At 46.3% G+C, this 14,286-nt stretch overlaps 1 protein-coding gene across 4 annotated transcripts in view; it reads right to left on the reverse strand.

The window, feature by feature from the left end:
• The window catches only part of CFAP61 (cilia and flagella associated protein 61), a 256,250-nt gene that overhangs the window by 215,461 nt on the left and 26,503 nt on the right, over positions 1-14,286 (reverse strand). For all 4 annotated transcript variants that reach the window (XM_083175929.1, XM_083175928.1, XM_083175927.1 and 1 more), the window contains exons 6-7: positions 10,022-10,148; positions 6,583-6,715 (exon numbers count right to left, since the gene is read on the reverse strand). In XM_083175929.1, the coding sequence (XP_083032055.1) occupies positions 6,583-6,715; positions 10,022-10,148 (260 nt within the window). The remainder of the gene's footprint in view (positions 1-6,582; positions 6,716-10,021; positions 10,149-14,286) is intronic.

Genomic DNA, 14,286 nt, shown 5'->3' on the forward strand with positions numbered 1-14,286 from the left:
ATGGCAAAATCAACCTGGTTACTTTCACACCCTATTACATTAGATCCTTGATATTTAGATATTAAACTCACACAGTCCATGGGGCTTCTGGGTACTCTTGCGGTGTGTACACACGGGTACAATCTGCAAGAGATTTTGATTATATATAGTCAAAATCTCATCGGGATCGCATGCACCAATTCGCGTTCACGTAACGCAAGCAGAAAGTCTTGGCTGCCTTGACTATATAGTGCAGATCTGCACTATATAGTCAAAGTTGTATGCAGATTCCATACATGACGTTCGATGCGATCAGATCCCACGGTACTCGCACCGTGTGTACACAGCATTACCGTTACCATTATTTGGCTTACTCTTGACATTACAAACACTTGTAATAGTAATAAATAACTAAATGTACGCAGAAACAGAGCTAATATTTATGTGATGTCAAACAAATGGGAGTGGACGACAAAGAACAAAGCTGCTCACTTTTGTGTCATTGGGGCAGATGTATTAAGCTTTAAAAAGAGATAAATCCAAGGGTGCAGGGGCGGATTGGCCATTATATTTACCGGGATCTTTCCCGGGAGGCCGACACTAGTGAGGCCGCCGCCGACATTTGCACATGCGCACAGTCCGCACACTCTTAAGCCGGGTTGGAGCCTGCTTTACTGGTAGAAAAGTAGCGGCAGGTGAGTTTGTCTGGTGCGGCGCCCTGCAGCCTGATAAGTGGGCGGGGACAGATGGTGGGAGCCTGTGCGGGGGGTTGCATTGCTGTTAATGTATGACCACCTGTGTCATCTGCGCAGCGCACATGACACAGGTGGTCATATACATTAACAGCAGCGCAGCGTAATCAACGTCCTGTGCTGCTGTGTCCTGCCAGCGCAGCTCCCGGCTAAAAGGATCCTAAGAGAGAGAGAGAGGAGGAGAGACTCAGCACCGGGGAAAGAGTGGAGGATACCCAGCACCAGAAAGAAAGATGATGAGACGGCGCCCCTGGAGCAGACATAGGAGACTCGGCCCTGGGGAAAGAAAAAAAAAACCCCGGCGCTCAGAACAAGACTTTGCGCCCAGGGGGAGAGAGAGAGAGGAGGAGAGTCGGCACCATGGAGAAGGAGCAGATGCGGCCGGTGAGAGTGCAGTGCAGATGAGAGGAGGTATACTGTGTTTACATTCACAAATTTTTCAAACGCCTGCGCCCCCTCCCCTGCCCCATCTCCTTCTTCTCCTCCCTCCTCTCCCCTTCCCCCTCTCCCCCTTCCCTCTCTCCCCCTCCACCTTCCTCAGCACCCTAGGCAAATGGTCTGCCTACCCCCCCCCCCCACACACACATACACATTATATATAAAGAGCAACATACATATGTGGAGCAGTGTGAAAGGGGAATAGGGCCAAGTGTGGGAGGACCCGGTAGGGTTAGCTGGCACTTGCCTAGCTAGGTGAGCCATGGGCACCATGGCATTGCCACTCTTCCCATCGTTGTAAATAACCACAGCTGCTGCCTTCCACGTTCACCACTTTATGAAAGTGCAGCCCAGTGGCGTAACTACAGCACCGCAGTCCCCACGGTCACGGGGAGGCGCTGGGTAAGTGCGGGCGCAGGGGGGCTGCGGTGCTATTATAATGCCCCTTCCCCCGCAACTTTACCTATGTTCGCAGCTGTGGTCCCGGCTCCCCTGGCTTCATTCTGATGCTATTGCGACGGGCTATCATAAAGTGTCCGCCCCCATATAGCAGACTGTTCTATGAAACTGTCTGCTGTAAGGGGGTGGCCATTTTGTGATGGTCCGTGTTTAGCATCAGAATGAAGCCAGGAAGGGACCCGGGACCAGTGCAGCGAATACAGGTAAATATGCGGGGGATGGGGGGGGGGGGCATGGGCGGCCGGGGTGGTGGAGGGGTGCTTTATTATCGGCGTGGGGGCGCCCAAATTATAGTTACGCCGCTGGTGCAGCCTCCCTGGGCTAACCGCACTATCCAGGGCTCGCCTTCCTCCATTACCTTGGTGCTCATGCCGGGTCACTGTCTAGTGGGTGTGGGGTCACAGTCCTCCAGGTTTCCCAGATCCCTCAGGAACCCCACCAGGCCCTGCAGTACTTCAAAAATAGTAGCTTTTATTACCTAGACTGATGTAATAAAATAAACTTTTTTTTTTAAGTACTACAGTGATGTGCCAGTTTTTTGGACCCCTGCTGGGCTCTGCTGGGACTGCATCCGGCTGTAATTCCCGCTGCCTCTGGAGCAACACAGGGTACCCACGTGGGGTGCGACTGGCAGTAATTTCTGCTGCCACTGGAGCACCACTGGACTCCTGGTAGGCTTGCACAGTAAATAGCTTGCTATAGTGCTTCACTGTCTCTGTATCCTCGTCGTCACTGTCCATGCGTCCTCACCATCAGTTTCCCTGCTTCCACGCTGTCTGTATCCCTGAATCCCCCCGTCTCTATTCCTGCATCCCCGTCAGTCCTTCTCCAAGAATTTTGCCTTAATCTGTGTTGTAAAATATGAATTTGGCATTAATCCGTGTAGAATAATGTGAATTTTTGACTCATTTCATGTAGCATAATGTGAATTTTGACTAATTCTGTGTGGCATAATGTGAATTGTGTCCCATTCCGTGTGGCATAATATGTAAAGGGCAAGTAAAGGGGGTCTATTATTGTGTTGCATAATGTGTATAAGGGGTATATGGTGTGGTACACTACACTACACCCGTTTCTTCTTTTACCGGCCCTGGACACGTCGCCTCAGTCTTCTCCATGTGACCCACTGCTGGCCGAACGGAGCTCCCTCCACACAGAACTCGCTGCTTCTACCACAGGACCTACCGCCTCTGCCTGCCTCTTCCACAGGACACCTGCTGTTGACCTGCTGCCTCAGGTACACTATTTGTCTTGTATATATTGAAAGTAAAGTATGGGGGGTTTTGCTGGGTTCTGTTTCCCCCACTCTTCCCTCTCTTTCTGGTCTATCTCCTCCCCCAATCTCCTCTTTTTCTCACTTTGCTCTCCTTCTCTCTCCCTGTACTCCTCTCGCTCTCCTCTCTCTCTCTCTCTTTCTGTGCGCGCTCCATCTCTCCCGCTCCACTCTCATTCTTTCTCTCTTGCCGCTCTCCTTCTTTCTCTCTCGCTGCTCTCCTCTCTTCTCTCTCCCTGCACACACACTCTCTGCACTCTCCTTGTCTCTCTCTGCGCTCACCTTGTCTCTCTCTCTCTCTCTCTGAACTCTCCTTTTCTCACTCCGCACTCCTTCTTTCTCTCACTCCCCTTTCCTTTATTCTCTCGCTGCTCCCCTTTCTCTCTCACTACTCTCCTTCTTTCTCTCTCGCCACTCTTTCTTTCTCTCACCACTCTACTCTCTCACCGCTCTCCTTCTCTTGCCTTCTGCACTCTGCTTTTCTCTCTTGCCGCTCTCCTTCTTTCTCTCTCGCCACTCTCCTTTCTCTCTCGCCACTCTACTTTCTCTCTCGCCACTCTCCTCACTGTCTCCCTGCTCTCCTTGTCTCTCTCTCCTTCTCTTTCTCTCCTGTCTCTCTCTGCTCTCCTTCTCTCTCCTCTCCTTTTCTCTCTCTGCTCTCCTTCACTCTCTTTCTCTCTGCTCTCCTTCTCTCTCCGCTCTCCTTCTCTCTCCCTGCTCTCCTTGTCTCTCTCTCTCTCTCTCTGCTCTCCATCTCTCTCTTTCTCTCTGTTCTCCTCTCTCTCCTTCTCTTTCTGCTCTCCTCTCTCTGCTCTCCTTCTCTCGCCACTCTCCTCTCTTTCTCGCCACTCTCCTCTCTCTCGCCACTCTCCTTTCTCTCCCTGCTCTCCTTGTCTCTCTCTCTCTCTGCTCTCCTTCTCTCTCTCCTCTCTCTGCTCTCCTTCTCTCTCTCTCTGCTCTCCTTCGCTCTCCATTCTGAAACCTCTCTCCCCTTTTCTCTTCCTTCCCTTTTCTCTCTCCCGCTTCTATCAGCTCTTGTTAGCCCCTACTCTCTGCTCTCCATCTCTCTCTCCACTTTCCATCTCTCTACGCTCCATCTTGCTCACTCTCTGCTCTCCAACTCTCGCTCTGCTCTCCATCCTTCCGCTCTCCATCTCTCTATTCTTTTTCTCTCTCCCTTTTTTCTCTTCCTTCCCTTTTCTTTCTTTCTCGCTTCTCTCAGCTCTTGTTACACCCCTACTCTCCTCTCTCCATCTCTCTCTCCACTTTCCATCTCTCTGCGCTCCGCTCCATCTCTCTCTTAGGGGCTAGCATAAAAATCATAGGTAACACTAACAACGGTTCTTGTACGGCACTAGCCATAGTGCTGTAGTGTAATCGTTATTTGGGGGGGGCGGGGGCCCGGCACCAGCAAGCCTGGCAGGCCATCATTGCATGTGGTATACTATGTAATGGGTGTATGATGTGTAAAAGGCATTACGGTGTGAGTTTTCGACGCGCGCCTGCGGCGCGCATTATCCATTTTATCCCTATTTTACGAGAATTTGAAAAGCCCTGACATGATGTGTAATGGGCATTACGGTGTGTGGCATTAGTTTTGCCTGTCATCAATGTATCTAAGTATAGTGATGTAATAATCGTGCCTACCGTTATTTTGGCTCCGCCCTTTATTGATTTGTTGCCGCCCACATGAGGCCACTTTCAGAAATTTTCCAGGGCCACTTTTAGTCCCCAATCCGCCCCTGCAAGGGTGATAAGGATCTGATTGCCTGCCAAGTTACAGGCTGTGTTTGAAAAAAGTCAGTAAGGAGCTGATTGGCTGGACGTTTATTTCTCCTTATCACCCTTGCATTTATCTCTTGTTAAGGCTTAATACATCTGCCCCAGCATTACTGTGCGGCTCGTGAGACATTGGGCAGTATTCAATGAGAATACTGACGATGTGCAGCGAATCCTGTTTAGGATTCGCTGCTCATTCGCCACTGCTCGCTGCGTTCCGGAGCCTCGCCGGCTCCAGTATTCAACGAGTCAGGGGCTCAATGCCCCTGACTGGCGAATTTTAACTCCTGCGGCGATGCCGCAGGGAGCCCGAGGACGGCGGCAGGCAGGGAGATGAAAGTCTCCCTGCCTGCCCCAGAACGTTTGATCAGGAAGACACGTTTGATCAGGAGTTTCACCCTCAGAAGCTTGAGTAAAGGGGCGGTGAGGAGGGAGATCCCGGCTGCCCCAGTACCGGCGCTGTACTCAGAGAACAACCCAGCATCAGGGACCACTGCCGGCAACGTACACTTGCATTTCCCCGTGTGTTACCGGGACTCTGACACTTGTGTCTTCCTGATCCCTTTGGCGACTTCCTGGAGGGATGATGGAGCAGCATGCGTGATCTTATTGGAAAAGAAACCGTTATATGAGGATCCACCACGAGGATAATGTAAGCATACAAGTGAGCGTTTGAAAGATACCTTGATGTGTTTTATACCACCTGTTTGAATGTAAGCTTATTGTAAGCACTATCCATTACTACGCACACAGAAGGTGAACCCATAAAGAATAACAACACTGTACAGAGGAGAACCTCATTTGTGTCCTTTTGGGGAAAACAGTCCCATTATGAACTATTGAGAAACAGATTACGCTATATGTGCATTTTTTTCTGTTTTCTATGTACGAATCATCCTTGAATTGCGGATGGTACACATTCCATACCTGGGACATACGAAGCATATAAGCACGTAACTACTGGTTTAACCCCTTCCCGACATTTGACGTATATATACGTCATGGCCGGGATGTACTTCCCGACACATGACGTATATATACGTCATGACTTTAAACGGTCACCGCGTCCAGAGACGCGGTGACAGAGGGATGATGTCTGCTGTCCCTGACAGCAGACATCCTCCCTCATTGCCCAGGGGGGGTAGCGATACCCCCCGCCGTGGGCGATCGCTGCTATTGGCTGTTCAAAAGTGAACAGCCAAAACTAGCGTTAAAATGCGTATAGTGTAAAATTTAGACGCTGCTGCCCCCTAGTGTCCAAAAAAAATAAAGGAGGTTAAAATAATGATTTTTTAATAAAGTATAGATATGGTCTTTGTTAGTTATTAACTATTTTGAGTGGTATGATTATTTGTCTCACAAGCAGAAAATGTAACATTTTGCAAATAGCAAAATGTTCCATTTTTTTACGACATTTTGGTATTTTTCACAAAAAAAAAAAAATTGTATCGACCAAAATTTACCACTAATTTAAAGTACAATGTGTCACGGGAAAACAATCTCAAAATCACTGGGATAAGTAAAAGCAAAAAAAAGTTATCCCCACTTAAGTGATACCTGTCAGATTTGAAAAAAAGGCCTCTGTCAGGAAGGCAAAAACAGGCTGCGTCGGGAAGGATATCATTTTTTTACTATCTCTTTTTCTATGTACTTATAACTTTGAGCGCTACGAGGATCACACCGCATCTTGTGTTTTGTATCATTTGTGTAGAGGGACCGAACTATCCCTCATTGTGGTTTGTAATCTTCATTGCTGCTCTAGGCGCAGTTGCTACAGTGGAGAAAAAAAGTTTTGTGTATACACAGTGGTTATTTGCCTACAGCGATGGCTGTCCATCCCACTTTACATGCGCCACAATTTCCAACTGCAAACAATGTTCTTTAGATAGAAAATGAGCTTACCTCACAGACAATGGTGTGGTTGTCCTCGTCCTGAGCTTTGATTAGCTCCGCCAGGAAATATTCTCCATAAGTGGCTTTCAGGGTATCATTGTGATGCATAAATATTGGAAACAGGTCATCGTGATCTTCTACCCTAAAACAGGGATAACAGAAAGATACTTTTATAGGAAATGGAAGCAGGACATTACCAGTATCAGGGATTTTTCTTATTCATATATAACTTAATAGAGACCACCACGGTAGCCCCCTCAACCACACCCACGTACACCTATTATAAGTTACTATGGCCCTTATTCTGGTTCACTTGCAAAGGCAAATTCCTTCTCAAATGAACAAAACCATGTGCACTGCAGGTGGGGCAGATGTTACTTGTGCAGAGAGAATTAGATTTGGGTGGGGTTTTACTTCAAAGTGAGATCTATATTGCAGTGTAAAAATAAAGCAGTCAGTATTTTCCCTGCACAGAAACAAAAAAACTCACCCAAATCTAAATCTCTCTGCACAAGTTACATCTGCCCCCCCTGCGGTGCACGTGGTTTTGTCCATTTGAGAAGGATTTTGCCTTTGCGAGTGAACCAGAATAAGGGCCACATGTAACATATTTACTCTATCCAGATAGAAGAGTTTTCTAATATGTTCTAAACACTTTTAATAGAAAAGTAAAATGACTAAAGTGACACATCCACTATTATTATATAATTCCATAACATACAGTTCACATAAATGACATGTACAGTATAGTAAAAACACGTGCATAGAACTGAGAGATCACCAAATCACCATAGTAAGCATACAGTACAATCATGTGATTGATAGGGCAGGACTGACAAATAGCTTTCCATTATCTGGACTCAAGATTTTTACTGTATCCATACCTTAACCCTTTGAGTGCCAGGTGACTGACAAAATTGTTGTGAAAATTGCCAAGCAAACAATTTTATTCATCACAATTACCTGTAATGTTTACCTTATATAGGACATATAATCTTTTTTACACAACATTTTTTATTTTAATTAATATTAAAAAATGTGAGCAACACTGGCATTTTAAGTGGCTATTTTGCACATCTCTCAAATGGTTAAAGATACCCTTGTACCAAATAACAGCATGTCATTACACAGTGGCCTTTATTCAGATCTGATTGCATTACAAATTTGTTCTCAAAATGGGCAAAACCATGGGCACTGCAGGTGGGGCAGATGTAACATGTATAGAGAGAGTTAGTTTTTTGTGAGAGTTATTTTGTTTCTGTGTAGGCATCATTTTGTCATACCTCCGAAACTAAAAAAATATATAGACTGTATTTTTCATGATACTTTTAAATGATTCTGTCATAGGGGGGTATTCAATCTAGGGTCCCGTTCTTGGCCAGCTCGACTTGAAATCGGCAGGCGGGATTCAATGTCCCACCTGCCGATCATCGAGAAAGGGGCATGGCCACGAGATACGTCCGGGAGCTCGATGATCCACGGCCGTTCTCGGCAAAACAAGCCAACTGCTTCTAAAGTCGGGCTTGTTTTGCTGAGAAGCCTGTTCAATGCTGTCGGGGAAGACAGCATTGAACAGGCTCCTGCCGCTATTTCCGATGAAGGAAATAGCGGCGGAGGATTGAATATCCCCCTTAATATTAAAAAATCATGGGGTACAATTAAGATAAAATGAAACATAAAATAATTTTGGTTAAATTTAGCATCTATATAATTTTGTAGATTTTAAATAGTTTTTAAGTTAATTGTACTCATCTGTCTCGATATTGCTTGAATGTGACACAAAAGATGACTGTATTATTTCAAGAGCTAGAGTGACCTCCAGTGGTGATACCCCACCACTACAACCTGATGTTATATGGGTGAATTCCCTAATGCAAGAACTGCTGCTGCACAGCATTCATTTATGGACAAACCAGGTAGATTAATAAGAAAAAATTACATTTACATGTAATTTCCTCATGCAATAAGCGGTACTTGTATACTATCACGGCTCCCACGATGGGCATCGTACAGGGAAAAATCGCATTGCATCGCATGCGATCGCATGTGATCGCATGCGATGCGATCCGATGCAATGCCATTTTTCACAGAAATCATGGACATGTGTTCAAATCATGTAAAATGCACCCCAAATGTCATTTTTCACACTGTATCACCCCCACTATCAACGCCAACCCGAAGCGTGGCGAGCGCAGCGGTACGCATCCTACGACCTTTTCATACCCCCACTATCCACGTCGGCGTGGAGTTGAGAATAGAAAGTGTGGCGAGCCCGAAGCGTGGCGAGCGCAGCGAGCCCCGTGAGGGGACGCGGATACATGGATACCTGTGAAGGTATCCGCGTCCGCTCGCCACGCTTCGGGCTCGGTGGCTCGCTGCGCTCGCCACACTTTCTATTCTCAACTCCACGCCGACTTGGATAGTGGGGGTATGAAAAGGTCGTAGGACGCGTACCGCCGCCCCTCGCGGGCTCGCTGCGCTCGCCACGCTTTGGGTTGGACGTGGCTAGTGGGGGTATGAAAAGGTCGTAGGACGCGTACCGCCGCCGCTCGCCACGCTTCGGGTTGGTGTTGATAGTGGGGGTGATACAGTGTGAAAAATGACATTTGGGGTGCATTTTACATGATTTCAACACATGTCCATGATTTTTGTGAAAAATGGCATCGCATCGCATGCGATCACATGCAATCGCATGCGATTTTTCACAAATGCGTTAAAAACCCGGTAAAATCGCATGCCATCGCATGCCATTACATATGGCATACGATGGGAGCCGTGATAGTATACAAGTACCCAATAAAAATATCAAACATTCCATACATCGCAATGTCTCCTTGCTCTCATCACATTTAAAAAGATTTGTAACAGCAATAATGTAAAAACAGAACTTAATAAGCGAGGGTGGGAGGGAGTTGGCGGACATGTTTACAGAGACAGACAGAGAAAGTGGAATGTTGGAGCGCATATATAATAGGTATATTTGTCCATAATTAAATATTAGTCAATGTCTGCTGTACTCCAGCTTATAAAGGACCCAATGCAGGGGGCAGCTGTGATGTATATAACCATTACTCAGCATGATCCGTTTTCCCTGGAAACAAAATAAGGCAAAAGACAAAAAAAGAAGCCTCTTTAAATGCGATGAAAATTAATAAAATGAATAAAAATCTAAAACATCAAAAGTAATAAAAATCTTAAACGTCAAAAAAAAAAGCCTATTTGCATTCCTGTAACCATAAATGTACATACAATTAGCATGCAAGAAGCTTCAGAAAGTGTTTTTAATTCAGAATAAAATGATAAAAAACTTTTCTAGGCCTCCTGTTTTGTTTTGTTTACAAATACTGTGGAAACCAAGCTGCATTGCATTAAATAAAAAGGTTACCGATCGCTAGCTACACCACAGATGATCCCAATGGAACCTTACTCTGGACAATAAAAGTGTTACCTGGCTTTCCGGATATAGAGCTGGGGACAGTGTTTGTGCCTGTAACACATATACATGGAATACTCCTCAGCAAGCTTCGCTCCCGGAACCATCCTCACAGGTTCAAATGTAGATGCCAAGGCTGGAGCTAGTTAGATAAGATATATATATATTATGTTCTTCCCTGTAATCACAAGCTCGCCATTTTACCCATGTAATTTCTGCCAATCAGTGAGGTTCTATTTTATGGACCTTGGGGGTGGTTCTAGTAGGCTGGAGCAGGGGAATGCCCAGTGATTTATGGGCATCCCCATGAAACCGCTGGGCATTTCCCTGGGCGTCCCAGCGCTCGCAAATAAAAGTCAGTTGATTTCTTTTGCTAGCGACAGCATGCAGGGGATGTGTTCTCATACACAGGGACAGGTCAGGAGGGGAGAGCAGATAGGACTGGAACAGGTCAAGACCGGGACAAGTTATGAGGTTGGTGCACATAAGACAGGGACAGGTCACGAGGTGGGTGCACATAAGACAGGGACAGGTCACGAGGTGGGTGCACATAAGACAGGGACAGGTCATGAGGTGGGTGCACATAAGACAGGGACAGGTCATGAGGGGAGCTCAAACAAGACAGAGAGAGATCATGAGCAGGGTACAGATAAGACTGGGACAGACCATGAGGTGGTGCAGAAAAGACCGGGGGCCAGATGCACTAATCTTGAAAAGTGATAAAATGGAGAGTGATAAACAGTCAGCCAATCAGCTCTTACCTGTCATGTCACAGACTGTGTTTAAAAAATGTCAGGCAGGAGCCAATTGGTTGGTTATTTATCACTCTCCATTTTATCCCTTTTGAAGCTTAGTCCATCTGGCCCTGGGACAAGCATGGCCGGCTCTACCATTAGGGCGCCAGGATCTGGGGGGCACCACCAAGTCTGCCTATCAAAAAAAATCAAGGATGTCTATGAGGATCTTTGTTGTACTTAATGCAGTGTCTGCTGTGGAACTTCCAAGACCTCACCTCCATACTTTCCCTTAAGGCATACTGTCCAACTTTGCTGCCCCCCCCCCCCCCCCCCCCCCCCCCCCCCTTCTTGTAATCTATTGTGGATTTGTGGATTGCAAAGGACGGCCTCCAGGGGACTTGCCCAGTTGTTGCTAGGTGGACCACCCATTTTTTTGGGGTGCCTCCCTGTCATTCTGGAATGTTGGGCAAGTATGCCTTAAGGGGTTGGAATTGGTGGCAGTATTATGGGGGGGGGGCAGTAGGCTGAACCTTACACCGGGCCCTGGGGATATACACACAATTATAGCCATAGTAATTAACTAGCTATTTTCTACATCAAAAGAAAAACGTTTTTAAAATTACCATTTCTTTGCACCATCTAAAATGCTATCATATCTGTCACCTGCCGCTTTTTAACATAGAATTTGTAAGTTTTTCTTTTCTTTCTTTAACCCCTTCCCGACATTTGACGTACATTTACGTCATGGTCGGGAAGCACTTCCCGACACATGGCGTAAATGTACGTCATGGATTTAAACTGTCACCGCGTCTATAGACGCGGTGACAGTTTCAACATGTCTGCTGTCCCTGACAGCAGACATGTCCGTGCATGCCCAGGGGGGGCTGCGATGCCGCCCCCCCGTCGGCGATCGCTGTGATTGGCTGTTCAGTGTGAACAGCCATTCACAGCGTTTTCCTGTGTCACCGGCGAATAACGTTCGCCGGTGACACGGGATCGGAGGTGATTGGTGCTGTAAAGTACAGCACCAATCACCGCGGGGTGTAAGGGTGACACTGGTGTCACCCCACCTCACCCCGCACGCCCCCAAAGGCCGTGATTGGTCCGTCGGACCGACGGACCAATCACAGCCATGGAGGGGGGTTTAAACTAACGGTGACTGCACTGCAGACGCCATTCCGGTCTGGAATAGCGTGCAGTGCGGTCACCGTGCCCACCTGCCGCCATATACTGACCAGAACCTTGCTCCATACTTACCTGATCACTGCTTCATCACTGCTTGATCACTGCTTGATCTGTGCTTGTAGTGTGCTGGATGCTTCCTGGATCCTGTTGCTACTTGTGCCTTCCTGTGCTGTGAAATTGTGCTGCTGCAGTGTAATAGCTAGATAGAGAGATAGATAGAGAGAGATAGAGAGAGATAGAGAGAGATAGTGTCAGAGAGTGCTATATTTTGTGCTGCTGCAGTGTGATATAGTTATAGATAGAGAGAGAGAGATAGAGAGATAGAGAGAGATAGAGAGAGAGAGATAGATAGAGAGGCCTAGTGACAGAGTGCTATATTTTGTGCTGCTGCAGTGTGATAGTTATAGAGAGATAGAGAGAGAGAGATAGAGAGAGATAGTGACAGATTGTGCTATATATTTTTTATATAACTGACTGCTGCCCCCTCCTTTTGTGCTGATCAGTATAAATTAACTGATCAGCAACTTTTTGGGGGCGCAGGTTTTTTTTTATATATAGATATACCTGTCAGTGCTGCTGCTGCAGTGTCATAGAGTGATAGATAGTGAGAGATAGAGAGATAGAGAGAGATAGTGACAGAGAGTGCTAAATTTTGTGTCTGCTGCCCCCGCCTTTTGTGCTGATCACTATATCTGAGGTGATCAGCAACTTTTTTGGGGGTACAGAGGTTTTTTTTTTTTTATATATACCTGTCAGTTGCACTGTCAGTTGCACCAAAGGTTGTGCACCTGCTGCCCCTCACTGGTAATCAGTGTCGCATCACTGATCACCTTTTTTTTTTTTTGTGGGTGCTGTGTGGTCTTTTTTTAATTTTTTTTTTACACACACTGTGATTTTGTGGGTGTCCTGTGGCCACTGTGAGCTGATCAGTGACGTACATCACTGATCAGCTTTTTCGGCACAGGGTTGATCTATTTTTTTTTTTTTGATCAAATTCCTGTTGCCTTTGAGCGCTGTTCAGTGACAGACGTTACTGACCAACATCTGTGCTCAATTTTTGGCGCAGGACCTTTTTTTTTTTTAACCCCTTCAATTTTTTTTTTTGGTATAAAGTATTTTTTTTTTCTGCACTACATACACATTACACACTACATTCCCCCCAGGTTGAAATAAAGTTTGTACCCCCCCCCTACACTATACACGTGTTGAAACATTTCACTACCAGTAACACAAAAATAAAAATGGCATCCCAAATGTCCTCCCAAATGTCCTCCCAGTCATCCAGGAGAATGTATTCAGTGGAGGAGGCATATGCCATGCTTGCCTCTGACTCTGACACAGCCAGTGATGCAAGCGGGGAATTTGAAGGATTCGTCTTAAGCTCCTCTTCCTCCTCTGGTGATGAGGGACCCCCTCAAAGACGCCCCCGTAGAGCAGCTGAGACCCCCCCCCCCAACAATTGATCTCGTATGGACTCCACCACCAGACAATTTTGAGCCCCAGGTTCCTGAGTTTTTGGCCATGCCAGGAATCCAATTTGATTCCACAGGTCTCAGAGAAATTGACTTTTTCAAATTATTTTTCTCTGATGATTTTATAAATTTAATGGTGGACCAAACTAATTTATATGCCCAGCAGTTTATTGCTCAAAACCCCACGTCATCATTTGCTAGGTGGACCCCTGTAGATGCAGTAGAGATGATGACGTTTTGGGGTCTGGTGTTTCATATGGGCATAGTAAAAAAGCCAGAAATTAGGCAATATTGGAGTACAGATGTTCTGTACAGTACTCCATTTTACCGTATGGCCATGACCCGGACTCGATTTGAGACAATTCTTAAATTTATACATTACACCGATAATGCACAGTGCCCACCCAGAGATGATCCCACCTTTGACCGGCTATTCAAAGTCAGGCCGGTCATTGATCATTTCAGTGCCAAATTTGAAGAGGTGTACATCCCTGAAAAATTTATTTGTATCGACGAGTCCCTTATACATTTTAAAGGAAGGGTTAAATTCCGCCAGTACCTTCCCAGTAAGAGGGCAAGGTATGGCATAAAAATGTATAAACTGTGTGAAAGCACCTCAGGGTACACCCACAGGTTTAGGGTTTATGAAGGGAAGGATTCAAGAATTGAACCGCCAGAATGCCCCCCCTCCCTCGTAGGTGTTAGTGGGAAAATTGTCTGGGATTTAGTGCACCCCTTCCTGGATAAAGGTTATCACCTCTATGTGGATAACTTTTACACCAGCATCCCCCTGTTTAAGGCCCTTGGTTCAAGAGGTACAGCAGCTTGCGGTACTGTGCGCAAGAACCAAAGAGGCCTCCCAAAAACGCACATTGCCCAAGTAATG

This window comes from Crinia signifera, chromosome 3, assembly GCF_055691185.1.
Source record: "Crinia signifera chromosome 3, ASM5569118v1, whole genome shotgun sequence".
NCBI classification, from domain to species: domain Eukaryota; kingdom Metazoa; phylum Chordata; class Amphibia; order Anura; family Myobatrachidae; genus Crinia; species Crinia signifera.